The sequence below is a fragment of the Myotis brandtii genome, unplaced genomic scaffold, assembly GCF_000412655.1.
Source record: "Myotis brandtii unplaced genomic scaffold, ASM41265v1 scaffold274, whole genome shotgun sequence".
NCBI lineage: Eukaryota > Metazoa > Chordata > Mammalia > Chiroptera > Vespertilionidae > Myotis > Myotis brandtii.
In genome coordinates this window covers 4,082,616-4,107,449 of record NW_005360425.1, presented here as the reverse complement: position 1 = coordinate 4,107,449, position 24,834 = coordinate 4,082,616, and the positions used below count along the sequence as shown (strand labels likewise).

General features: G+C 44.2%; 1 protein-coding gene and 1 pseudogene across 4 annotated transcripts in view; one reads left to right on the top strand and one right to left on the bottom strand.

The window, feature by feature from the left end:
- The window catches only part of RHBDL2 (rhomboid, veinlet-like 2 (Drosophila)), a 44,546-nt gene that overhangs the window by 998 nt on the left and 18,714 nt on the right, over positions 1 to 24,834 (top strand). For 3 of the 4 annotated variants that reach the window (XM_014541606.1, XM_005868630.2, XM_014541605.1), the window contains exons 2-4: positions 16,230 to 16,490; positions 16,975 to 17,123; positions 21,310 to 21,422. In XM_014541606.1, coding sequence (XP_014397092.1) covers positions 16,251 to 16,490; positions 16,975 to 17,123; positions 21,310 to 21,422 — 502 coding nt within the window. In that variant the 5' untranslated portion in view covers positions 16,230 to 16,250. Of the gene's footprint in view, positions 1 to 14,845; positions 14,935 to 16,229; positions 16,491 to 16,974; positions 17,124 to 21,309; positions 21,423 to 24,834 lie in introns of those variants that run through there. The other variant, XM_014541604.1, reaches the window with a different exon arrangement.
- Positions 2,812 to 3,311, bottom strand: LOC102240536 (annotated as a pseudogene).

The following is a 24,834-nucleotide window of genomic DNA, read 5'->3' as shown; positions in this document are numbered from 1 at the left end:
GGAATCAGGGTCCATTCAATCCACAGGCCAACGCTCTATCCATTGAACCAAACCAGCTAGGGCCGCCCATTCATTTTTTGTTATCCATTTGTTTATTCATCATTGTTTGAACATGTATCTGGATTCTCTGGGGGGCGGGGGGGCGGGGGAGAGGAGAAACATACAATTTCTGCTCTTCCAGGGAATAAGAAAGCGGAAATTTATTTCACAGACATGTAGGGATCATGTATAAGCTGGTGGGCAATGTGGCACCGAGGAAAATTATTTTGGCATCATAGACCACTTGGCTTCCTGTCCCACCTCTCCTGTGCTCTTCCCGAGCCTCAGTTTCCCCGTCAGGAAAATGGTATTGCTCTGAAGGTGACAGGAGACAGGGCATGTCACGCACCTACCCTGGTGCCAGCCACACAGTGAGCCTCAATAGACATCTGTGCTCTTTCCTTCTTCTTTGGCCCCTTTCCTGCCACCTCCCCTAACCGCCACCCTCCACCCCCCCTTTTCTAGGCTTGTAAAGATGTATAAGAACCTCTGGCCTTGAAAGCACTTGAAAGTAAACACAGAACTGGGCGGTGAAGGGAAGGAGGCCAAGATGGTGTGGGGGTTGGGCTGAATAGGGAAGGTGTCTCTGGTCTCCCGGGTTTGAGGTAAGAATGCTGGACCAGGGATGGAACCTGGCGCTGGAGGGAGAAGTTATCCCCAGCAGGCTCTCCGGCTGTGTGTCTGAATCTGCGCATTCCCACTGAGCAAGTAATGGGAGCTACTTGAGTTCCTGAAACCAACTCTGCTTTTAAATGTCCTATTTCACTTAACCATGACATGTTATGATATTGTTAAAATGAAAATACAAACAGGCTCAAGGATTTGCCTAAGGCAGCGGTTCTCAACCTGTGGGTCGCACGACCCTTTCACAGGGGTCGCCTAAGACCATCGGAAAACACATATATAATTACAGTGGGGCCTTGACTTACGAGTTTAAGGAGCTCGTTAAGGAGCTCGTTAACTCAAATTACTCTATCAACTCAATGCAAAAAATCAGCCGAGAGACAGCTGGTATCTCAAAAAACTCGTTAGTCGGGACACTCGTAAGTCAAGGCCCCACTGTACATATTGTTTTTGTGATTAATCACTATGCTTTAATTATGCTCAATTTGTAACAATGAAATTGGGGGTCACCACAACATGAGGAACTCTATTAAAGGGTCGCGGCATTAGGAAGGTTGAGAACCACTGGCCTAAGGTCACATGGCTAATCAGTTTCTCTGTATCAGAGAGAACAAAAGGACATCATCGGTCCCCAACATCCATACACCAGCTTCTCCCTTCCTGTACATCCCCTGCGCTAGACTTTTCATCCAGGTGGAGAGGAGCACACTCCTTCCCTGATTCATTCGTTCATTCACTCATTCATACATCATTCATTCCACCAAGTGCACTCTTGCTCCCAAGAAGGCAGGGGCAGTGTCTGTTGGTTCACAGTTGTATAACCAGCAACTTGTATGTCCCTGATACAGAAATATTTGATGAGTCCTTTGTGAGTAAATGAGTCCAGCAAACATTTATTGATGCATTCCAGCGGCTCCATGATAGGGATTTGAAGATGAATAAAACAGAAGTCCTATCCTCAGGGTACTTAACTCACAGCCTTGCAGAGGAGATGGTGGTAATATACAGAAGACAGGAATAGAGGTTGTCGAAGGAACTAAGAGGGGCATTTAATTCTACCGTGTCTGCTTTGTTCTCCACTGGATCCAGGGCCTAGCACAATGGCCGGCCCATAGTAGAAGCTCAATACAGTTTTGCAGAGGAGGTGTTTAGGACAATCTTGAAGGGGGTGTTAAAACTTCACTCGGAAAACCAATTGGGGAGGGAAAATATTCTACAGAGGGAGATGCTCGTGAAAAGGCCTAGTGGAGGGAGGGAGCTGCAATTGCTGGGGGCTCAATATGGCTGAAGTAGGGTGTGTATGGAGGAATGGCAAGAAATGAGTGAATACATAGGCAGGGCTCAGTCATGAGGCCCTTGTGTGTCTTGTTAAGGAACCTCAGTTTTATACCAAGAGCGCTGGGTAATTAGTGAAGAGATTTAGCAAAGTGGGGCCATCATCTGAGTTGTATTTCAGAAGTATGGCTTATGCATGGGGGTCTCTGGGCCTGATGGGGTTCCTACCTGTCTGAGGAAACAAGTCTTCATTGTTAGGACTTCATGATGTTCAAGAAGGGACTCCTGACTTGTCCTGATCTATGGGTGCTTTGCCCTCAGCTGTACACTGGGTTACAGCTCATCTGTTCTTCCTAATAAAAGTACTGAAATTTCGGCATGGATGGAACGGGAGAGCATTATGCTAAGTGAAATAAGCCAGTCAATGAAGGAAAAATACCACATGATCTCACTCATTCATGGATAATAAAGACCATTACAAACTTTTGAACAATAATAGATACAGAGGCAGAGCTGCCTCAAACTGATTGTCAAACTGCAGTGGGAAGGCCAGAGAGGGTTGGGGAGGGTTGGGGGGCAGGAGGGAAGGGGGTAAGAGATCAACCGAAGGACTTGTATGCATGCATATAAGCATAACTAATGGTCATAAGACACTGGGGGGTAGGGGAGGCCAGGGGATTGTCAAGGGCGGGGGGGAAAAAAAGAACACATATGTAATACCCTTTGTAATACTTTAAGCAATAAAAAATAAATAAATAAAAGTACTGAAATTTATGAATGATTTACACTTGTATAATCTGGAGCAAATTCAGGGATATACTGCTTGCTAACTTGCAATCCTTTATGTTTTTTTGGGGGGGTTGTCAGTGATCTTTAATTGAAATATGTTCCTTTGTGGGTCTTAACTGGACATTCCACTGCACCACTGTTGATTTATCTATGATGTCATGAGGGTGGCGCCCGTCAACATTGCAGCCCACAGACTGGTTAGTCCCCAGGATCTCTTTAATGGTTCCAGAAAGTTCTCTAGCCAAAGATCGGTGCTGTATCTGTTGGGCAATGCTGACAATCTCACCAAAAGTGATTATTTCCACGGTGCTGAATTTTTGTGTGTTTTTCTTCCTTCTGTCTCTTGGCAGTTCTTTGAGGGCTTTGATGATTAGGGCGGAGGCAGAAGGCAAGACCCCAATCTGGGCCTGTCTGTACTGCATGGTTAGCTTCACTGTAATCTTTAGACCCTTCCAATCACCGGTTGCTTTGGTGATGTCATCACCAAACTTTTTTGGAGTCAGGCCTAGGGGACCAGTCTTGGGGGCCACCACTCCCCCACTGGTTCACCTCAGGTATATGACTTTGATCTCCTTGGGTGGCATGGTGACCGGTCAGATGAATCCAGATTCAGGAGGATCAAAGAAAGTTTTGCTTAAGCCTCCACCAAAGCCAAAAGCCCAAAGGCTAAAGCTGTGCTTTCTGATGTAAAAGAGAAAGAGGTGGAGTTGTAGACGTGACACCAGGAATTCTAGGAGCTCTGAATGTGCCGGGGGAGTTTGTGCTGAATATGTCAGTGGCTCTGGAACTGGGGGGACATGGATACCTTTAAGGCAGTGGTTCTCAACCTTGGCTGCACATTAGAATCACCTGGGAATCTTTTTAAAATCCTGGGGTGGGGCCACAACATTAGTAACAAAGAAACAGAATTTCCAGAGGATGAGGCCCAGAAATCAGGATTTTAAAAAGATTCCCAGGTGATTCTAATGTGCAGCCAAGGTTGAGAACCACTGCTTTAAGGGAATCAGTTTCCAGGTCCTCAAATTCCAGAGGTACTCTTTCCTGAAAACAGTCTGCTTGTTTGGATTCTTCAAGTTCTCCTTTTCAGTTCTGCTTCTGTTGTAGGCGGTGGGAACAGCACCAGGTGTCTGACCTGTGGGGTCAGACCCAACCTGGGTTCAGCAACCTCGGTACTTGGGTTCTGGCTAGGAAAGAATTCAGAGCAAGACCCAAACTGTAAGAGAACATTTATTGAGTACATTTCAGAGGTAGGAGAAGTAATTCCTAGAGGAAAGGGGTGTAGAAAACAAGTTATGGAGGTAAAGGAAGAGCCCTTGGATCTTGGGAGTGGAAGCTAATGGTAATGGGGGGGGGGGGGGGGGGGGGGGGGGGGGGGGGGGGGGGGGGGGGGGCGGGGGGGAAGGAAAGGGAAAGGCACTGGGTCTCCTAAGGGTTTGAGGGGCGGAGACTTTAGGGGAGGCCCCAGGAAAGATCTTAAGAGAATATTCAGTCGCTTTCCAGGTGTGTCCGTTCAGGGTTGTGGTCTCCACTGATTGATTGGCCGGCACCAGGGCAGGGGGTCTTTATTCCATGTAGCTGGTCCTGTCAGCTGTGGCTGGTTTTGTTGCTTATCTGGGCCTGGAGCTGAACTACAACTTGAGGCATAGATGCTATCTCTAGGAGGAAAGGTCAGGGTGTCCAAACCGCATGACCAGCAATATGCCAGTGGAGGAAAAGTCACCCTGGGGGCGAGGTCCTGCCATACAGTTGATTGTTGCTAGGTTCCTGGGGCTTTCCACCCTGGTGACCTTCTGTATCTGGCCCACCATCCTTGCTCTGCTCATGTCTAACTGCCTACAATAATTCCATTGTTTCCCTTCTCTGGCTTTACTGGGTCCTTCCTGAATCTTTTTATGGTGAGTTGCTTGGGGATATAAAAACCAAAAGGATAATTGGAGAATGTTCAGTTCCAGTGAGACAAAGCAGAGTGAGATCAGGTAAAATAAACGGAAGGGGTGGTGTCTTACTACTACAGGCTCTAGTATTTATTTTAAAAAAATACTTATTTGATGCTAATTATGTGCCAGACACTGTTCGAAAGGCTTTACAGACTAATAAAATCATTTAATACTCATACCAGCTCTATAAAGTACTTATTATCTTTCTTTTACAGATGAGGTTCCCAAGGCACCCAGAGGTTTAATAAGTCGCCCAAGGTCATAGAGCTCTTTAGTGGCAAAATCGGCGTTTGAACTCTCATACCTTCCCTTTAGCATGTGTGCTCTGAACTGTTAGGCTACTCTAAACGCAAGTGCTTTCGCTCTCTGTCTATGTATTGTAAAATTAGAATTGGGACCTGAGCCGGTTGTCATGGGAATGCAAATGAACTCATTTATAGAAATTGTTAAAAATGAAGGTGGATTGTCTTACCAGCAGAAAATTATGCTTGTTTGGCTGATTGGTTTGACAGTGAGGACTGGCTTTGACAGTTGGATTCTATGGTAGGCAAGTTCCATAAATTGAACATGCTAAGTCTGTAGCTCCAAGACTTGGATGAGACTATATCGAAAGCATGCCTCTAATAAAGGCTGTGCCAGAAGATTCCATTTTGGAACCTATTTTTACTTGTGAAAAAAAATTTTAGTTATTAACTTAAAAATGTGTGAGAGGGTCATAGCTTTTTCAAAATTGTTATGGAGACTCATGAGCAAGAATTGGGAGGACTTCTGGTGTACGGCACATTATGAACATCACTCACTAGCCACGTGCATCATGGTGGGCATGTGGATTCTGGTCAGGTGAGGTGTCGTGTCTTATCCACAGGTAAACAGGGGCAGAATTAGAGCAAGAACCAGGGTTTTCTGAATGCTGTAGTTTCAATGCTCTTTCTATTATTCCATACTTCCTTCTCCCTTCACTCTTCATTTACTTGCGGGTTTATTAGGGAAGACTTCTTAGGGAGTTGCTATTGGTTATGAAAGAGCTCGCCTTGTGTGAATGTGTTGGGATGGGTGTGAGGTATAGAGAAAGGGTTAGGCAGAGGAAACAGCAAGTCCAAAGACCCTCAGGCAGCAGAGAGCTTGGTGTGTTCCTGGAACAGAAAGGAGGCCCTGTGGTTGCAGCACATGGGGGAGAGTGGTAGAATTCCACAAGGCAGGCAGGAGCTGGGTCATGCAGGACTTTATCAGCCATAGAAAGGATATTGTATTTATCTTGAAGACAATGGGAAACCATTGAAGGATTTTTAAGCAGAGAGTTGCTATATTTTGATTTGAGGTTGTGTTTTTGTTTTTTTAAAATATGTTTTTATGGATTTCAGAAATGAAAGAAGAAAGAGAGAGAGAGAAACATTAATGATGAAAGAGTATCATTGGCTGGCTGGCTGCCTCCTGCACACCCCCCACTGGGGATGGAGCCTGCAACCTGGGCATGTGCCCTGGCTGGGAATCGAGCCAGGACCTCCTGGTTCATAGGTTGACGTTCAACCACTGAGCCATGCCAGCCGGGCGTGTTTTTGTTTTGTTTTGTTTTGGAGGGGGGCAGGAGTGGAAACCCAGATGGAGACTACAATCTACTTAATGGAGGGTTACGAAGATGAACAATGTTAATGGGAAGGCAGAATGGTATGGGATGTCCTTCTGTCTTCTAGTTCGGATGAGGTGTGTTGGTAGCTATTGTATGACAAATCATGCCAAAATTTAGTAGCTTAAAACAACCACCATTTTATTTTGCCACTAGAGGCCCAGTGCACGAATTTGTACACGGCTGGGGTCCAGCCGGCCTGGCCCTAATCGGGGTGGATCTAGGCCAGGCCTATCAGGAGGAGGAGATGGTGGGAGGTTGGCTGGCCGGCCTGCCCCAATTGGGGCCTGATCAGGGCTGGACTGGCTGGGGAGACGGGCCATGGGCGATTGGCTGGCGGGCCCCACCCCCGATTGGAATGGGGGGGTCAATTGGGGGCGGGGCCAGCCATGGGGATGGGGTGGGGGAGCCGATTGGGGGTTAGCGGTTGGGGGAGGGGCCATGGGAGGTTGGCCGGCCAGCCCCACCCCCTATTGGGGTATGGGGGTGATCAGGAGCAGGGTTGGCCAGGGGGAGGGGCTGTGGTCTGCAGGTGTAAGCAGGGCCGGCGCCAGCAGCAGGTGCAAGTGTTGGGTGGGACTGTAGCACACGGGAGCAAAGAATTTTCAGTAACTACCAGAGGCTCACCCCGATGACAGCAACCGGTTCCCCGCCTTGGTCTGGCGCCCAGCTCACCTGCTCCACCATCTGGCTGTGGCTGACGCCCACCATGTTCCCCACTGTGCCGCCTGCTGCTGCCGCCCGCCATGTTCTGCATGCACCCCCCGGTGGTCAGTGGATGTCATAGCGACTGGTTGTTTGGTTGTTCTACTGTTCAGTCTATTTGCATATTAGGGTTTTATATATAGATAGGATGAAGTTCTGTGTTTTTATACCAGTGTGTACTTTTATTACTATTTTCCATATTATAATAGGGTACAAAAACATATGTAATATCTTAAATAGCTCTGTGGGGAGGCATTGTGATATAGTGGAGAGCCTAGGATTTGGCCTCAGAAAAATGGGTTAGTGCCACAGCTTTGCTGTGACTTGGTATGTAATCATGGGTGCCCCTTTTTGCCTTATTTGTTCATCTGTAAAATGGGAATAATAATGATGTCTTTTTCACAGGGCCACTGGGAGGATCCATTAAATAGTATACCTGGCTGGGTAGCTCAGTTGGTTAGAATGTCATCCTGATACACCAAGGTTGTGGGTTCGATCCCTAGTTGGGGCACATACAAGAAACAACCAATGAACACATAAATAAGTGGAACAACAAATCGATCTTTCCCTTTCCCTCCCTCTCTCTTTCATTCCCTCTCTCTCTCTCATTTGGTTTCTCTACAAATCGATCTTTCCCTTTCCCTCCCTCTCTCTTTCACTCCCTCTCTCTCTCCTTTGGTTTCTCTCACTCTAAAACAGCAGTTCTTAACCTGTGGGTCGCGACCCCTTTGGGGGTCGAACGACCCTTTCATAGGGGTTGCCTAAGACCATTGGAAAACACGTATATAATTACATATTGTTTTTGTGATTAATCACTATGCTTTAATTATGTTCAATTTGTAACAATGAAATTGGGGGTCACCACAACATGAGGAACTGTATTAAAGGGTCGCGGCATTAGGAAGGTTGAGAACCACTGCTCTAAAATCAAACAATAAAAAAGAAAATAGTAGAAGTGAGAGTGGTTCTGTAGCCTGGGAAGAGGAGGTATTGTGATTTTCTTAGAATGGGAGAGAGACACAAAAGCATTACTATGCTGTGAGGCCTTGCGCGTGACCAAGGCCCTGGTCCCCCTACCCTGCACCACAGCCACAGCGGAGGGATTCCAAGGAAGAAGCTTCGCCATGCAGCGGGCATGCAGAGGCCTTAGGAGGCCGAGTGTCCTTACCTGAGCTGCCCTCACCATCGAGCCAAGAGTGCTTTGCTTCAGGAAGAAGGAAAACTTTTGGAAAAGAGGGTATTTTTTGTTTTTAAACCTTTTGCCTATTTATTCCAAGTGTATCCTCAGAGACGTAGCAAAAAGAAACAACCACAGCCACAAACCCATAATACTGAAAAGCTGGTTCTTAATTTCTGTAGCTAAAAAAGCGCTCTTTCAGGCTATAACCACGGAGATTGCTGCAGGCTTCTGGAACTGGCATAATGATGGTTTGCAGTGTGATGAAGGAGGCTGTTAATCTTTGTGGTTCAGAAGCCCAATACGTGGCCTCTCCAATTACTTATGTTGCCTAGCAACACCACCAAAAGTCTCCACACCAGGCCCAGCTGGGCAGCAATTGGGTTTACCCAGCCCAGCCTGTTGCCCAGCCTCCTGGGCTCCCCGGCCACATCAAGGCTGCACTCATCCTTGCCAGGGGCCTGCCTGGTACCAGTGAATGGGTGGGGCCAGCTGTTTCAAAAAAACAATTCAGATATTTAGAACCTACTTGTTTGCAGCGAGGAAAGCAGCACAAGCTAATGATCAAAACTCTCTTCGGCCAGAGAGGAGTTGTCTAAAGTGGTGGCCTTGCCAGTGCTCTTCTGGGTGAGGTGAAGAAGGGAAGGTGAGCCTGACTTAGTCCTTTGGGTTCCAGAGAGAAAAATCTTTTCCTTTCCTGGATGCCTGTCTCCATGTTGACTCCCTGTGGCAGCACTGGAAGTGGCGGGGATTCCCAGCCCCGTCCTCAGGGCTGGTGACCTGCCAGTTCTGTGGCTCCCATTTGGGAACTCCCAGGGTCTAGTCTGGTTCAGTTTGGGAAGCTGGAGGAAGAAGAGAGAGTTAGGGTAGAGGAAAGGTTGGGATGGAAATAATCAAAATAAAGATGTACTAGTACACCTCTTTAACACTAGGTGTGTCGAAATCACATGGTAGAGGAACACCCAGGGTCTTGGAGTCAAACACCCTGGGCTCCTCTCCCAGCCCTCCCCGCAGGGGTCTATGACCTTGTTCAAGTTTTCTGGAAGCCTGAGTTTTGTTATCCATAAAATGGAGATGTTACTATCCTGCTGTACAAGGTTGTTGTGGAAATGAACGGAGAGAATGCTCATGAAGTGTTGAGCATGGAACCTGGCACATAGTGAATGCTCACTCATGTGACGACTTTTCTTTCATTTGATTCTTACAATAATCCTGTGAGACACGGAGGGGAGAGAGGAGCTCTCTTTTACAGCTGAGGAAACTGAGGCCCAGGGAAATTAAGTGTGGGTGCTGGGAGGTCTTTACAGGGCCAAGTATAAGGAACAGTGCTCCTCAAAGATGGGCCACAAGCCCTTTTGTAGCCTTTACAGCATGGTGGCTCCACCGGTCTCCTCTGACAGCCTGGTGATGGCAGAATGAGAATGTGGTGGGGGTGGGGGTGCGGTGTGTGCGCGCAGAGGAAAAGGTGATGAGAGATGCTTTTCAATATACAGTGATACAAGACTCTTAGTTAATGTGGTGTGGATAAAATTCCTCTTCCCCCTTCTTCCCTCCTCCACCCTTCCTCCCTTCTCTTCCTTCCTCCTTTCCTTTTTTCCTTCTTCCTTTCTTCTCTCTAGTATTCTTTTCAATAAACGTTTTATTTATTTTGAAATAATTTTAGATTTACAGAAAGGTTTCGGAGAGTTTCTGTATACCCTTTCTCAGATGCAGGTGTTTTCTGAACACTTCCTGTACACCAGGAACTTTTTGGGCACGAGGAATACAGCAATAAAACCATCTCTTCCAGGGTATGTGCCATGGAGTGGGCCATAGAGAGCCTTAGCTTGTGGTTCTCAAAGGTGCTGCTGCCTCCACTTCACTGGTATACTTGTCAGGGATCTACTAAATCTATTCAATTAGTTTCTTCAGGGTGGGGCCCAGGAATCTGTATGAACAATAAATGTCTGAGGGGATTCTAAAACATAGCCAGTTTGGGGAACTACGGGTCTAGTGCAGACTGTTTACTGTGCATATGAGAGAATTGTTGCTTAGAGCTGAGAAGGGACTTGCTGCAGGTCACACCGCTGGGAAGTGGCAGAGGCTAGACCAGAAAACAGGTCTCCTGGTTCTGTGCTTTCCTTACACTATGTCTCCTAAATACAGAATAAGAAATGAGTTTAACTTGCCCCAGATAGAGTTTAGAAGAGTTCCTCAGCTGTTCAGATGTATTAGTTAGTTTCTTGGTTGCAAGGGAGAGAAACTGATTGTGGCTGATTGCACCAGTAAGTGAATTTTATTGAAAGCACATTGGATAGTAAAAGAAAAAAGTATTTCTCTATTTTTACTCACACTTCTGACACCAAATGTGTGAGTTTTCCACGCCACGCTATTCTGACACTAACTACCCCATAGGCTAAGGGCTCAGTCCCACAAGACTTCTCCCCACTTCAGATGCCAATTGCAAGTCTGGGCCCCCAGTACTTCTGACCAACTGACTGTAAATTGGGGTTTCTATGACGCCTCTTCAGGTTCAATAATTTGCTCATAGAACAGCTCATAGAACTTAGGAGAGGGCTTTACTTACTATTACCAGTTTATTGTAAAGGATACAACTCAGGAACAGCTTCATGGGAAAGATGCACAGGGCAAGGTGTGTGAGAGGGACATGAGGCTTCCACACTCTCTCTGCATGCACCACCCTCACAGCACCTTGATGTGTTCACCAACACGGAAGCTCTCTGAAGCCCTTTGTTTAGTGTTTTTGTGGAGGTTCCATTACATAGGCATGACTGATTAAATGTTGACCATTGGTGATTAAACTCAATCTTTAGCCCGTTTCCCTTCCCCAGAGGTTGGGGCTGAAAGTTCCAACTCTCTAATCATAGGATTGTTTCCTGGCAGCCAGCCCCAATCCTCCAAGAGTCACTTTATTAGCATAAACTCAGGTAAGGTTGAAAGGGGCTTATTATAAATAACAAAGATGTTCCTCTCACTGCTAACACTTTGAAAATTCCAAGGACGGGGCTGAAGGCCAAATATATATATTTTTTAGTATACCATAATTTTACAGGTAGATTACAAAAATCACGAGAAGGCTGCAGACACAAGGTTTGGGAACTAGGCAGAAACAAAGGGAGATCAGGCACCTAGAACTCTACAAAGATCACATCACAGAGCCAGGTGGGTGAAGAGAGCCTCAGTGTTGCTGCTGTATGCTCATTGCCGCAGCCTTTGTCAAAGATACAGCTGGAACTGGATGCTGGAGACCACACTGACCCCATTAGCGAGGCTGGACGCCGGACACTGCCGCCACCACTGGCTAGTCCACCGCTGTAAAGAATTTCTCCCATTCCCAGCTCTGGCCTAAAAAATCCTAAGCAAATGCAGCTGCTGGGTCATGTACCTTAGTCTTAGCTGCTTAGGAACCTGGAAAAGTGAGTATTTCTAACTTGCGCTTCAGTAATAGGAAGTGGTCCCTGCTGCCCACCAAGATTTATGAGATGAGGAATTCTCTGAGAAGAGTAACAAATGATCACCAAATAAGTGTTATTAAAGAGTACACTGCAAGTGCTCCACATTTGCAGGTTCATCACAGTTTCTGTAGTTCATTAGCTACTCTCAAAGGCCCATTGTGAGTGAGTGTGAATTGCAAGACTGGTTATACCTGTGCCAGTCATTTACTAGTTAATGAACGAGGCCTCCTGTTCCACCTTGACATCTCATGTGACTTCACTATTTATTCTCTACTAGTGATAGCCTTCATGTAACCTGCATGTGGTGACTAAAATCTTTGCTTCTTGTTGCAGGAGTAGAAAAGACTCAGGAAAATAAATCAGTTACTAGTGCCAGTGAGAAGCATGAAAACAAAGTGAAGAAGCCCGAGAAAGTGATTTTTTTTGGTCACAAAGAGAAGTTCTGGATAAACTGGCATGGAATGTCAAGTTCAGTGGTGTGTAGGATCTCTGATATCCAGAGATCTACCATGTGTGTCACACAGATGCAAGGAAAAATGCATTGGCTAGTGGCTTCAGTGAGTTTGTCAGCCAGTGCAGAAACAGCTCTTTGAGAGATTAAACCTTATGAAAAATGAAAAGATGTACTATTAACTAAGCAAGTTTCCTTTTTTATTTTCTTCTTTGGGACCTCGGGTGCAAAGCATTGAACATGGTTAATACTCCTCACACAACAAATTTTATAAATAACGTTTCTTTTGCATTTATGGAATCAATTAGGGTCTGAAATGGAATCACTTAAAACTTTCTGGCTATAATTTACAACGTTCATTTGGGAGGCACTACATGAGATTTAGTGAATGAGGACACCTGAAGGGTCTTTGGAAAAATTCCCTGTTGATGTCAAAGGCCTCCTGTGTAGATCTCCTTATGGACATTTATATTTCCACAGATTAAAAAAAAAATGGCAGACAACCATTCTGGGTAAAGGAGCACAGCCCTGCTCTTTCCAATCCTTGGCCAACACACTGACTCAGTGATTCACAACACAAGCAATGCTTCTGCCAGATAAGGCCGGGAAGTACGGAAGTTCTTTTCACTCTTCCGCTTCTGAAGAATACTAGCGAAGCCATGAAAGGAAGGTCTCTGGTTTTGGGGGTATAGGGGGGACATCTCCATTTTTAACCAGAAGGCTGTCTTTTATACTCCTCCAGAGCCATTCTTTCTAATGTCGATGTAAGACCTGTCCAAACTTGTAGAGAATTTTTATGAGTTTATTTGAGCCAAAATGATGACAATTTCTGGGAAGCAAAATCTCAATGAATTGAGAACATGCTCCAGAGAATGGCAATTTTGCAGCTTATTGTATGCATTAGAATCAAAGCGGGAGAGAGAAGAGGTTTAAGACAGTACACAGGCTCATTGAAGGTAGAGATAGACTTTTGTCAAGGAAGCTACAGGCCTAGGACATGACTACAGTCATGACCCACTTTTAGTTCGGAATTTTTATGTTCAGATCATCCTATGTAGTTACATTCAATCTCTGAATTTATAAGGTCCACCATGCAGGTGTCTCCTGAGCTTGTCAGGTTTAGTATGTGGCTCTTTTTTTTTTTTTGTCTGCATTAACAATCTACCCCAGTTGTTTCCTACTGGTAGGATGAGAACGTTTTGATCTGAGTGTGCATGCACTGGGCCTCTAGTGTGTGTGTGTGTGTGTGTGTGTGTGTGTATGTATATATTTTTAAAATATGTTTATTGATTATAGAGAGAAAGGAAGGGAGAGCGATAGAGATAGAAACATTGGATAGAAACACTGATTAACTACCTCCTGCCTTTTTTTTTTTTGTCTGCATTAACAATCTACCCCAGTTGTTTCCTACTGGTAGGATGAGAACGTTTTGATCTGAGTGTGTGTGTGTATCTGTGTGTGAGATTTCATATATACATATTCTATCTATCTATCTATCTATCTATCTATCTAATCTAAAAGGCTAAGTGCTGTTACTGTTGGAACGACCAGAATGATCGGTCACTATGATGCTCAATGACCACCAGGGGGCAGATGCTCAATGCAGGAGCTCCCACAGTGGGAGCACTGCTCAGCCAGAAACTGGGATCACAGCTGGCTAGCGCAGCGGCGGTGGAAGGAGCCTCTCCCACCTTCACAACAGTGCTAAGAAGCAGTGAGCTGAGTGGTAAGGAACAGAGAGCAGTCAGGCGGTAAGGAGCTGTGAGCAGTCGGGTGGTAAGGAGCAAGGGGTCCTGGACTGCGAGAGGGTGCAGGCTGGTTTGAGGGGCCCCCCCCCCCAGTGCACGAATTTCATGCACCGGGCCTCTAGTGTGTGTGTGTGTGTGTGTGTGTGTGTGTGTATATTTTTAAAATATGTTTATTGATTATAGAGAGAAAGGAAGGGAGAGCGATAGAGATAGAAACATTGGATAGAAACACTGATTAACTACCTCCTGCATGTCCTGACTGGGAATTGAACTGGTGACCTCTTGGTTCATGGGTTGATGCTCAACCACTGAGCTATTTCATATAAGACTATATTTCATCAGCCAGGCTGATTTCATATTTTTTAATCTTATTTTTATTTATTTTCAACTACAGCTGACACTCATTACTGTTTTATATTTGCTTTGGGTATACAGCGTAGTGGTTAGACCAGCAGTTCTCAACCTGTGGGTCGCGACCCCTTTGGCGGTCGAGCGACCCTTTCACAGGGGTCGCCTAAGACCATCCTGCATATCAGATATTTACATTACGATTCATAACAGTAGCAACATTACAGTTATGAAGTAGCAACGAAAATAATTTTATGGTTGGGTCACAACATGAGGAACTGTATTTAAAGGGCCAGAAGGTTGAGAACCACTGGGTTAGACATTTATATAATGTACAAAGTGATCCCCCTTGACGTATGTGTGTGATGAATGGATCAGTCTTTTTCATTGTTGCCAATCTGATTAGTCATGTTTCCAAGGTAGTGAATTGTGCTGAGAAATTCAGGTGTGGGAGCAGAAGGTAAACAGGAGTGGGAAGGATAGCATGACAGGAAGCAGCACCTGTGAGCACCCAGATGCTGGAGATAAGATGAAGCAGGGTGCTCCTGTTCTCGGGGAGCAGGCACAGACAGGTATGAAAGTCAGAGCATGAAAATGATTGACTGAGAAGAGAGGCAAAAACAAAATGTTGCAATGACTACCAATGCGCTCACCTGTTGCTAGCGCCTAAATTAGCTAGAACTATACAGCAGGTCCCTTTACTGTAGATGCCAAGGAAGACGGCAGACACACACTGAGTCTTGGCGAAACTGAATGGGTCAGGTATGTTTGCAGTCCAGGAAATATATTTCAGTAAAACACCTAAAATGGTGGGCTTGAAGTTGTGAAATGTCTGGAAAGTTTGGAAATCTGGAGAAAAGAGAAAATTGGGGAGGAGGGGATGTAATTCTCATTTTTCTAGCTCCTTTTATAGATATAAAGTTGTATTGTTAACAACGTAGAATTTTATTTCCTCATAATGTGATCATGTATGGTGCTTAAATTTACAATAGAACTTTTTAGTACAATGGGAATCATCCCTAATTGAACTTATTTTTTAAATGCTTTTATTTTATTGATTTTTTACAGAGAGGAAGGGAGAAGGATAGAGAGTTAGAAACATCGATGAGAGAGAAACATCGATCAGCTGCCTCTTGCATGCCTCCTACTGGGGATGTGCCCGCAACCAAGGTACATGCCCTTGACCGGAATCGAACCTGGGACCCTTGACTCCGCAGGCTGACGCTCTATCCGCTGAGCCAAACCAGTTAGGGCTGAACTTATTTTTTAAATGCTTTAACATTCATGGTTAATAGATGTGACAGTCCCCAACATCGTGCCTGATACCCAGTTGATAGTCATTAAATGACTTTTGATTCTGAATCAGAAACCTGAGAATAGAAGCAAGATGAAACCAAGAGGGGAAAGGAGATTGTTCAGTTAAACTAGATGGAACTGAGGCCAGTTATGTATTGTGCATGATTTGGGCCCTGAGACACATTACCCTCAGGGCAAAGCTAACGGTTGACTTGACAGTCTGTGGCAGAGGGGAAGGAAGGACCATACAAAGTAGTGTTGCCATTTCAAGGCTCCAGTCCATCCCTTTGGGTGGTGGCAATAGATGCAACCAGAAGTGACCCCTGAGAGCCCTCTCCCTCATTTGGGGAGACCCTAGCACTTTGTCACAATTACACACTGATATGCATGAGTATTCGGGCAACAGGTCTTCAGCTGCCTTGTATTAACATACAGGAAAGCCTTTGGAAACCAATGGTAATGACAGAGAACCCAGGAAAGAACCACGGCCTTAAGACTATAGAGCAGCCGTGGGCAAACTACGGCTCGCGGGCCAGATCCGGCCCGTTTGAAATGAATAAAACTAAAAAAAAAAAAGACCGTACCCTTTTATGTAATGATGTTTACTTTGAATTTATATTAGTTCACACAAACACTCCATCCATGCTTTTGTTCCGGCCCTCCGGTCCAGTTTAAGAACCCATTGTGGCCCTTGAGTCAAAAAGTTTGCCCACCCCTGCTCTAGAGTCATCTGTTTCCCCTGACATTTACGTCCCTTTCAGGTGTAGGTAGGACCCAGGACAATGGCTGCTGCTGGGGATTTGCAGATGGAGGATGTGAATGTGGGAAGAGACGTGGAAGAAGAGCTGGAAGAAGAGAAGAAAATGAGAGAGGATGGGGAAGGTAAAGATCCCTTCAAGAATAAGAAGGTCCACAAGATGGTCTCAAAATGGATGCTTCCTGAACATGCCCGAAGAACGTACTTGGAGAGAGCTAACTGCCTCCCACCCCCTGTGTTCATCATCTCCATCAGCCTGGCGGAGGTAAATATGTTGGGCGGTGGGCACTAGTGCAAGTACCCGTGGGGAGCTGCAGACAGACTGGGGGTTTAGATGAGACATCGATCAGAGACTAGAAAGCATGTAAGAAGAGAGTGAGGTGGTGGCAAGTATAGCACACACAGAACACAACCTCACCCTCTCCAGATCCCCCTTCCCGGGCTTTTCCTATGTTCCCAGTCACTTTCAGCCAAGCATTGAGCTTTATTTTTCAGACAAGGTCCCTGCCCAGCAGTAACTACAATTTCAGTGGCTTCATTTCATTTTAGTTGGTGGAGGAAGTAGGATACGACCACAGTTAAATGGTCAGATACACGGCAGGAAAATTTAGTTCCTGTCATCTTTTGAGCACATGGTATGAAGTGGCCAACTGGAGAGCTAACCATTGGAAACAAAGGTGGTGCCCATGGGCTTTAATGGGGCCTCTGTGGAAGGTGTGGTTAACATTCATGTCTGCCCTCCCTGACAGCTGGCAGTGTTTATTTACTATGCTGTGTGGAAGCCTCAGAAACAGTGGATCACCTTGGACACGGGCATCTTGGAGAGTCCGTTTATCTACAATCCTAAGAAGAGGGAGGAGGCCTGGAGGTTTATCTCATACATGCTGGTACATGCTGGGTAAGGAATGATAGTTAAGTCACTGCTGTTGGAGGTGACTAAAAGTCACTGTAACCCCTAACATTTATTTGTTCAGAGCTTTATTACTGACTAGAGGCCCGGTGCACGAAATTCGTGAACTGGGGTGGGGGGGCTCTCAGCCTGGCCTGTGCCCTCTTCCAGTCCGGGACCCCCCAGGGATCGGGCCTAAGCCGGCAGTTGGACATCCCTCTCGCAGTCCGGGACCCCTCGCTCCTTACCTCCTGGCCTGCTTGCTGCTCCTTACCACTCGGCTCGCTGTTCCTTAGCGCTTCCGCAGAGGCGGGAGAGGCTCCCGCCACTGCCCGGCTTCTGGCTGAGTGGTGCTCCCCCTGTGGAAGCACACTGACCACCAGGGGGCAGCTCTTGTATTGAGCGCCTGCCCCCTGGTGGTCAGTGCGCATCATAGCGATCGGTGGTTCCATTCCGCTGGGTTGATTTGCATATTAGGGTTTTATTATATAGGATAAGGCACTTTCATGTCCATAATCTTGCATGATTATCACAGCACCCCTAGGAGGCAGGTGTTACTCCCACTGTTTTATGTTTGAGGCTGAGGGTTGGGGTTAGGGTCACTTGCTCCTTGTCACACAGCTAAGTTGTAGAGCTAGGAAGGATCTCAACCCATTAGTGCTAAGTGCAGGTCCATTGTACTTCATATTACATTATAACTGCCTAATATTGGTATGTATATAGGAATATTAATGAGAAGAGATCAAATCATTACCAAACCAAAAGTATGTTAACCTGGTTGTTGAATGTTCCCTTTAGGATATGAAGCATCACTCCCTCTTTTTCTGCCCCACCACACACTTAAAAAAATAATTCATGAACACTGATGAATGTATAATCCTGTTATCCACCTGGAATAATATAAGCCACAGGAGCTGCAGTGCCTGGCTTTTAGTTTTGCTTATAGTTTCTTTTTTTAAAAAATTCTTTATTATTGAAAGTATTACATATGTCCTCTTTTCCCCCCGTTGTCCTTTCCCAGCCTGCCCCCACCCCCCCAACCCCGGCCTTCACCCCTCCTCCCTCATTGTCTGTGTCCATTGGTTATGCCTACATGCATACAAGGCCTTTGGTTGATCTCTTCCCCCCAAGTCTCCCTCCGGCCCACCATCCCGCTTATAGTTTCTTAAGTGCTAATAGCCTTCTATGACCCCACTCAGAATCCACAATTCACCATGTCCACTGCAGACAGTGAACAGTGTGCTCTTGGCCCCACCTCTCTGGTGGACGCCTGGGGTTACAGATGAGGCCAACTTTGTCTAAGAGACCTACATAGCCCTGAACCTTGAAGGATGACTCTGGCCTTTGGCCAAATAGGCATCCATGGCAGGACACAGGGCTCAGAGACTTGACAAGTCAGGGACAAAATCACCAACTGCTCAGTTTTTGTAGACACTTTCACACTTTGGCCTTTCATTTAACAAGTATGTTCTGAGCATATGTGGCTTCTGCACTCAATGACTTTAAAATGACAAGGAAGTAGTTAACTGATAATGCAAGGCAGTATAGAATTATAGTATATAGTAGTTACTTAATCTCTTTGCATCTCAGTTTCCACATCGGTAAAATGGGGTAACAGTACCTACCTCATAAGTTTGCTGTGATTAAATCAGACAATGGTTATAACATAATTTTTATAGTTCCTGACACATACTAACCACTCAAAAAGAATTTACAAGGCTGTGTAGGACATGTAACATATGGGGTTGCATAGATGCTTTTATATGTAAGTAACAAAAATAATCTAACAGGGACTTAAATAAATAGAGACCAATGTTTTCCCATATAAAAAGCCCAGAGGTAGGTGGTTGGTTCATCAGTTTAATGAAGCCAGGACACTCGGTCCTGTGCTGGCACCTCTGCTTTTTCCTTGGCCTTTCCCTCATGGTTGCAAGTTGACTGCTGTAGTCTGCATTCGAAGCGGGAAGGGGGAAGAGGCAGTACCAGGTACTGGTGAAATCATCCCTTTTGTCAAGACAGAAGCGCTCTTAAGTCTCCTGGCTGTGCTGCTTTTACTTGCATCTCACTGGCCAGAGCTATGTGTCCCTCCCTAAGAGAGGTTGGGAAAGGCAGCAGTAGCTCTTCCAGCCTCAGTAGAGGAGGTAGAGAAGGGAGATGGAATGAGTGTTGGATAAGCTACAGTAATATAAACGGAAAGAGGGAAAGATCAGTATGGGGATGGCTTCATATATGACATGGGTGCTAGTTGGGCCTTGAAGGTGGATAAAATTTGGAATAAAAAATTAATATTTCGTCCTAGCTGGTTTGGCTCAGTGGATAGAGCGTCGACCTGCAGACCAAAGGGTCCTGGGTTCGATTCCAGTCAAGGGCACATACCTTGGTTGCAGGCTCCTCCCCAGCCCAGGCCCTGGTCAGGGCTCGTGCAGGAGGCAACCAATTGCTTCTCTCACATAGATGTTTCTCTCTGTCTTTTCCTCTCCCACTCTCTAAAAATAAATGGAAAAAATATTTTTGGGTGAGGATAAAAAAAAATTAATATTTCTACTTTAGGAATATGACAGGATCTCATCTTTCTGCCACTTCTTTTTTTTTAAATATATATCTTATTAATTTTTTACAGAGAGGAAGGGAGAAGGATAGAGAGTTAGAAACATCGATCAGCTGCCTCCTGTACACCCCCCACTGGGGATGTGCCCGCAACCAAGGTACATGCCCTTGACCGGAATCGAACCCGGGACCCTTCAGTCCGCAGGCTGATGCTCTATCCACTGAGCCAAACAGGTCAGGGCCTTTCTGCCACTTCTACTCTTGATGTTGAGCAGAAGAAAGAATACTTGGGTTAATTCATTGGGGTCTCTGTGCTATTAGTCATCTTATCTTCTAGCTGTTGCCAGAGGACAGGGTGGTATGGCTTTCTTTTACCTTGTTCAGATTCACAAAGTGCATATACTTCCAAATCTCCTTTATGTCTGAGGTCTCCATAAGACTAGTGTAACTGCTATTGCTAGACAATTCTGTGCTGAGTTATGTTACCTCTCATATGTCTTTGAAGATGGCTTGGACAGTGATAGTTGTGGCTGGGTGTGCTTGTGGCCATAAAGGTAGGTTTTCTGTTCTGCTAGATATGCCCAGAGAACCTCTTCAATGGTCTAATGGATTTTTGTTAAGTAAATTATAATGTAAAACACACTCCCTAAAACTAATGCAAAAGTTGTTGCACTTTGTGGAAGATCCAATATGTATATATATATTTTTTTATTTTTTGCTTTAATCTGAAATCTTAAAAAAAAAAAAAAGGCATTTTGCTACATAGCAACTAAATTGACTAAATTGATGAGTACGCTAATGTGGGAATTTATCAAATTACATTCAGAGATTATCCAGAGATGCTTGTGAGGTTTGACAAGCAAAATGATATGAAATGCATTTAAAAATATTTTTACCTATTTAAAAACTATAAAACATATGTACTCTAATGTGTTCAGCCAAATTGTGGTACATGGGAGATACCAACTTTAGCTAGGTAAACTTTTCCCCCCTATTCTGGTTAGCTTTTATTTTTATTGATTTTAGAGAGGAAGGGAGAGGGAGAGAGAGAGATAGAAACATCAATGATGAGAGAGAATCATTGATTGCTGCCTCCTACATGTCCCCTACTGGGGATCGATCCTACAGCCCAGGCATGTGCCCTTGACTGAAATCGAACCGGGGACCCTTCAGTCCGAAGGCTGGCATTCTATTCACTGAGCCAAACCAGCTAGGGTCTCATTAGCTTAAAAAAAAACAAACCTTTTTAATGTAGACCTGGGAATGAAGTTCCTCTTGCCAGCTCTGTTTTATTAAAGAATATACTGAGATTGTAAGACACAATGCTTAAAAACCTACTGAAATTTAAACTCAATATGAATGAATTAGGATTTCCTCCATACTGTGCAAGTGAAACAAAATCAAGTTCATGTTCTTTAGGCCAGCCTTATTGCTCTCTGATTTTATCAGTAATTGTTATAATAAAACAGACCTTGTAAAATAAAAGTATACTTCTAAAATGCCCCTTTACCTGCTAAAAAAATTAGAATTTTGAATTTGAGTTAAGCAAGTCCTTAACTGGAAACACCACCTCAATGCCTATTAACCTCCCAAGGAAGTAACTGCCTGTCTCAGACATAATGTTTGACAAATGTGTTTGTCTCTGCAGAGTTCAGCACATCTTGGGGAATCTTATTATGCAGCTCGCTTTGGGTATTCCCTTGGAAATGGTCCACAAAGGCCTCCGAGTGGGGCTGGTGTACCTGGCAGGAGTGATTGCAGGTTAGTGTTCTCAGGGCAACAAGAAATCAAAACCTCCGGACTCTCAGGAGGTTATAAACAAAATAAACGTAATCAACTGTGATAATGGGCTTTTTAATTCAGATGTATTCTTCTCCTAATAAGTGCTAGGAAACCTGATAGCATTGGAGATAAGTCAATTAGAGATAGTAGAGATAAGATAATCACATAGAAATGTCATTGTGAGTGCCCTCAGGTATCGCACAGACAGGGTTTTGCACATTTGGAAACTTTGAGTAGATTGGTGCCCAGGTGCATACACTGGGTCAAGGCCTACAGCCAGATCATGAAGGCCTTATGTGCTCCTGTAAAGATTTTAGGAAGTCACATGATCAAATGTGCATTTGAGAAAGATAACTTCAAGAGAATGTAGAGAATAGTTAAAGGGGTCTAAAGACTGAGTTGGTACTAGCAGCTTACAGCAGCGACTTCTAAAATTGTGTGCGTGCCCAAGATGATTCATTATGGTGTGGGCAGAAAATACTAGAACTCCCATTCATCCATTATTTAGTTGTTGGAAACATTAAAAAAAAATAAACTTTTCATCTTGAGATAATTATAGATTTATGCTTTAGTGTAAAAAATAAAAACCTAGAGGTCCACGTACCATTTAACCAGCTACCCCCAATGGTAACAGCTTGCAAAACTATAGTACAGTACCATCATCAGGATATCCACACTGATAGAGTCAAGGTACAAAACATTTCCAACACCATAAGCAATACTCTCTTCCCTCCCACTTGACACTCTCCTCTATCCCTGGCAACCACAAATCTATTCTCTATTTCTACAGAGGTGGGCAAAAGTAGGTTTACAATTGTAATACAAATAAATAGTCTATATATATAAAAGCCCAGCAATTGGAATGGCGGAATGACCAGAATGACTGGTGGCTATGACATGCACTGTGGCAGCCAACCAGCCTGATCCGGGCCCCGATTAGCTCCTCCCCCCGCCCCCCCCAGGCCAGCCTGGCCCTGATAGGTCCCCAGCACCCCAATCGGGGGTGGAGCTGGCTGCCAACCACCTGCGGCCCCTCCCCCTGGTCAGCCCCGCCCCCGATTGGCCCCTACCATGCAGATTGGGGGTGAGGCCGGCCAGCCAACTGCCCACGGCCCCTCCTCCCCACTAGCCCGGCCCAATGGGCCCCCATCGGGGCCGGCTTGTCAGACCCCACCTGTGCACGAATTCGTGCACTGGGCCTCTAGTATAAGTAATAAATAAAAATACAAGAATAAACTATTTCATGTACTCAAAACTAAACCTACTTTTGCCCACCTCTGTATAATTTTCTCACTTCAAGAATGTTACATAAATGGAATAATATGGTAGCCTTTTGGGATTGGCCTTCTTCACTCAGCATAATTCTCTGGAGATTCATGTAGGTTGTTGCGTGTATTAATAGTTCATTCATTTTTATTGCTGAATAGTAGTCTACCACCCACCCTTCAGTCACTGGATGATATCTGGGTTATTTCTAATTTTTGACCATTACAAATAAAGCTGCTATAAACATTTGTGTACATAAGCACAGAGTTTTGTGAAACATGAGTTTTCATTTCTCTAAGATAAATGTCCAAGAGCACAGATGCTGGGTTGTATGGCAGTTGCATATTTAGTTTTGTAAAAACCAGCCAACATGTTTACCAGAATGGCTATTCCCTTTTATATTTCTCCCGGAATTGTATAAGTGATTCAGTTTTCTACATTCTTCCATGCATTCAGTGTTGTTACTATTTTTTTATTTTGGTTGTGCTCATAAGACCATAGTGGTATCTCTTCATAGTCTTAATTAGTATTTCTCTAGTGGCTAACGATGCTGAACATCTTTTCATATACTTATTTGCCATTTGTATCTCCTCTTTAGTGAAATTGTCTGTTCATGTCTTTTGCCCATTTTCTAATTAGATTTTTTTTCCTGTTGAAATTTTAGAGTTCTTTACATATTCTAGATCCTAGTCCTTTATTGAATATGTAGTTTACAGGTATTTTCTCTCAGTTTGTAGCTTGTCTTTTCATTGTCTTAACATAAGGAGTTTTCACAGTGCAAAAGTTTTCAATTTTGATGAAGTCCAATTTATCAGTTTTTTTTGGTTTATGAATTGTTCTTTTGGTGTTATGTCTAAGAACTCTTTACTGAGCCCTAGGTCTTGAATGTTTTCTCCTATGTTATCTTCTAAAGTTATAGTTTTATGTTTTACATTTAAATATGTGATCTATTTGAGTTTGTTAATTTTTATATAAATTGTGAGGTTTAGATTGAGGTCCTTTCTGTTTGTTTATTTGCATGTGGATATACAATTACTCCAGAACAATCTGTTGAAAAGATTCTTCCTTTATTGAATTGCTTTTGCACCTTTGTCAAAAATCAGTTGGCTGTCGTTGTGTGTGACTGTTTCTGGGTCCTCATTCTGTACCACTGATCAATGTGTCCATCCCTTCGTATAGTCAATACCACTGCTGCTATAGATTATAAGTCTTGAAATCAGTTAGAGAGATTCCTCTCATTTTATTCTCATTTAAAAAATTAGTTTATGCATTTTACTTTTACAAAAAGACGGGTATCTACTTTGCTGGCTTTTTGTCCCCCCTGTGATAATAAAAGGCTTATAGTAGTCAGCTATCTAACAGATGTTGAAAAAACAAACACCAAACGTGTCCCTTTGATGATATTAATATCATTTTTCTCCTAAGGAATAAGAATGTAACTGCTTTTCCAAAAATAGTTGTGCTATGAAAGGGCATTTTGAAAACTGGTCATTGGAAATCGCTTGATATTTATGCGATTTTGCTTCTGAAAATGATGCAACAACCCTTACAAGTTCACATTTAAAAAGCTAGGAAACAATTTCCTAATCTGTTTTAACATTTTTCAGTGAAGAGTTTTAGTGCATTTTAAACCTATTTACTGAAACACTTTACTAGTTTGCAAGAACTAATGACTGACATTAGGGAAGGTGGGAATTAATAGCCAAAATTACAACAAAATTTTTGCATAACTGAAGCTCAGCCAATGATGTAATTCTTCCATTTTAAATTACACGTCATTTAAAAAATGTTAAATTTTGGCTATGACAGTGATTAAGAGAAAATTTCTATAGAAAAATATCTGAATTTAGAAGTATATGTACCCCCCCTTATTCACAGGGAAAATGTTCCAAGATCCCCAGTGGATGCCTCAAATAGTGGATAGTACCAAACCCTATATGTACTGTTTTTTTCTATACATACATACCTATGATAAACTGTTGGGTGCTTCCTTCCCACGTCCCGCGTGGGTCAGGGTTCAGGAACTGGAAGCAGAGCCGCACACAAATGAAAATGAAGAGACAAGAGATAATTTGAAATATTGGGGGACCAGGTGGGCAAGTCCAACTCAAGGGGAAGGACTTCC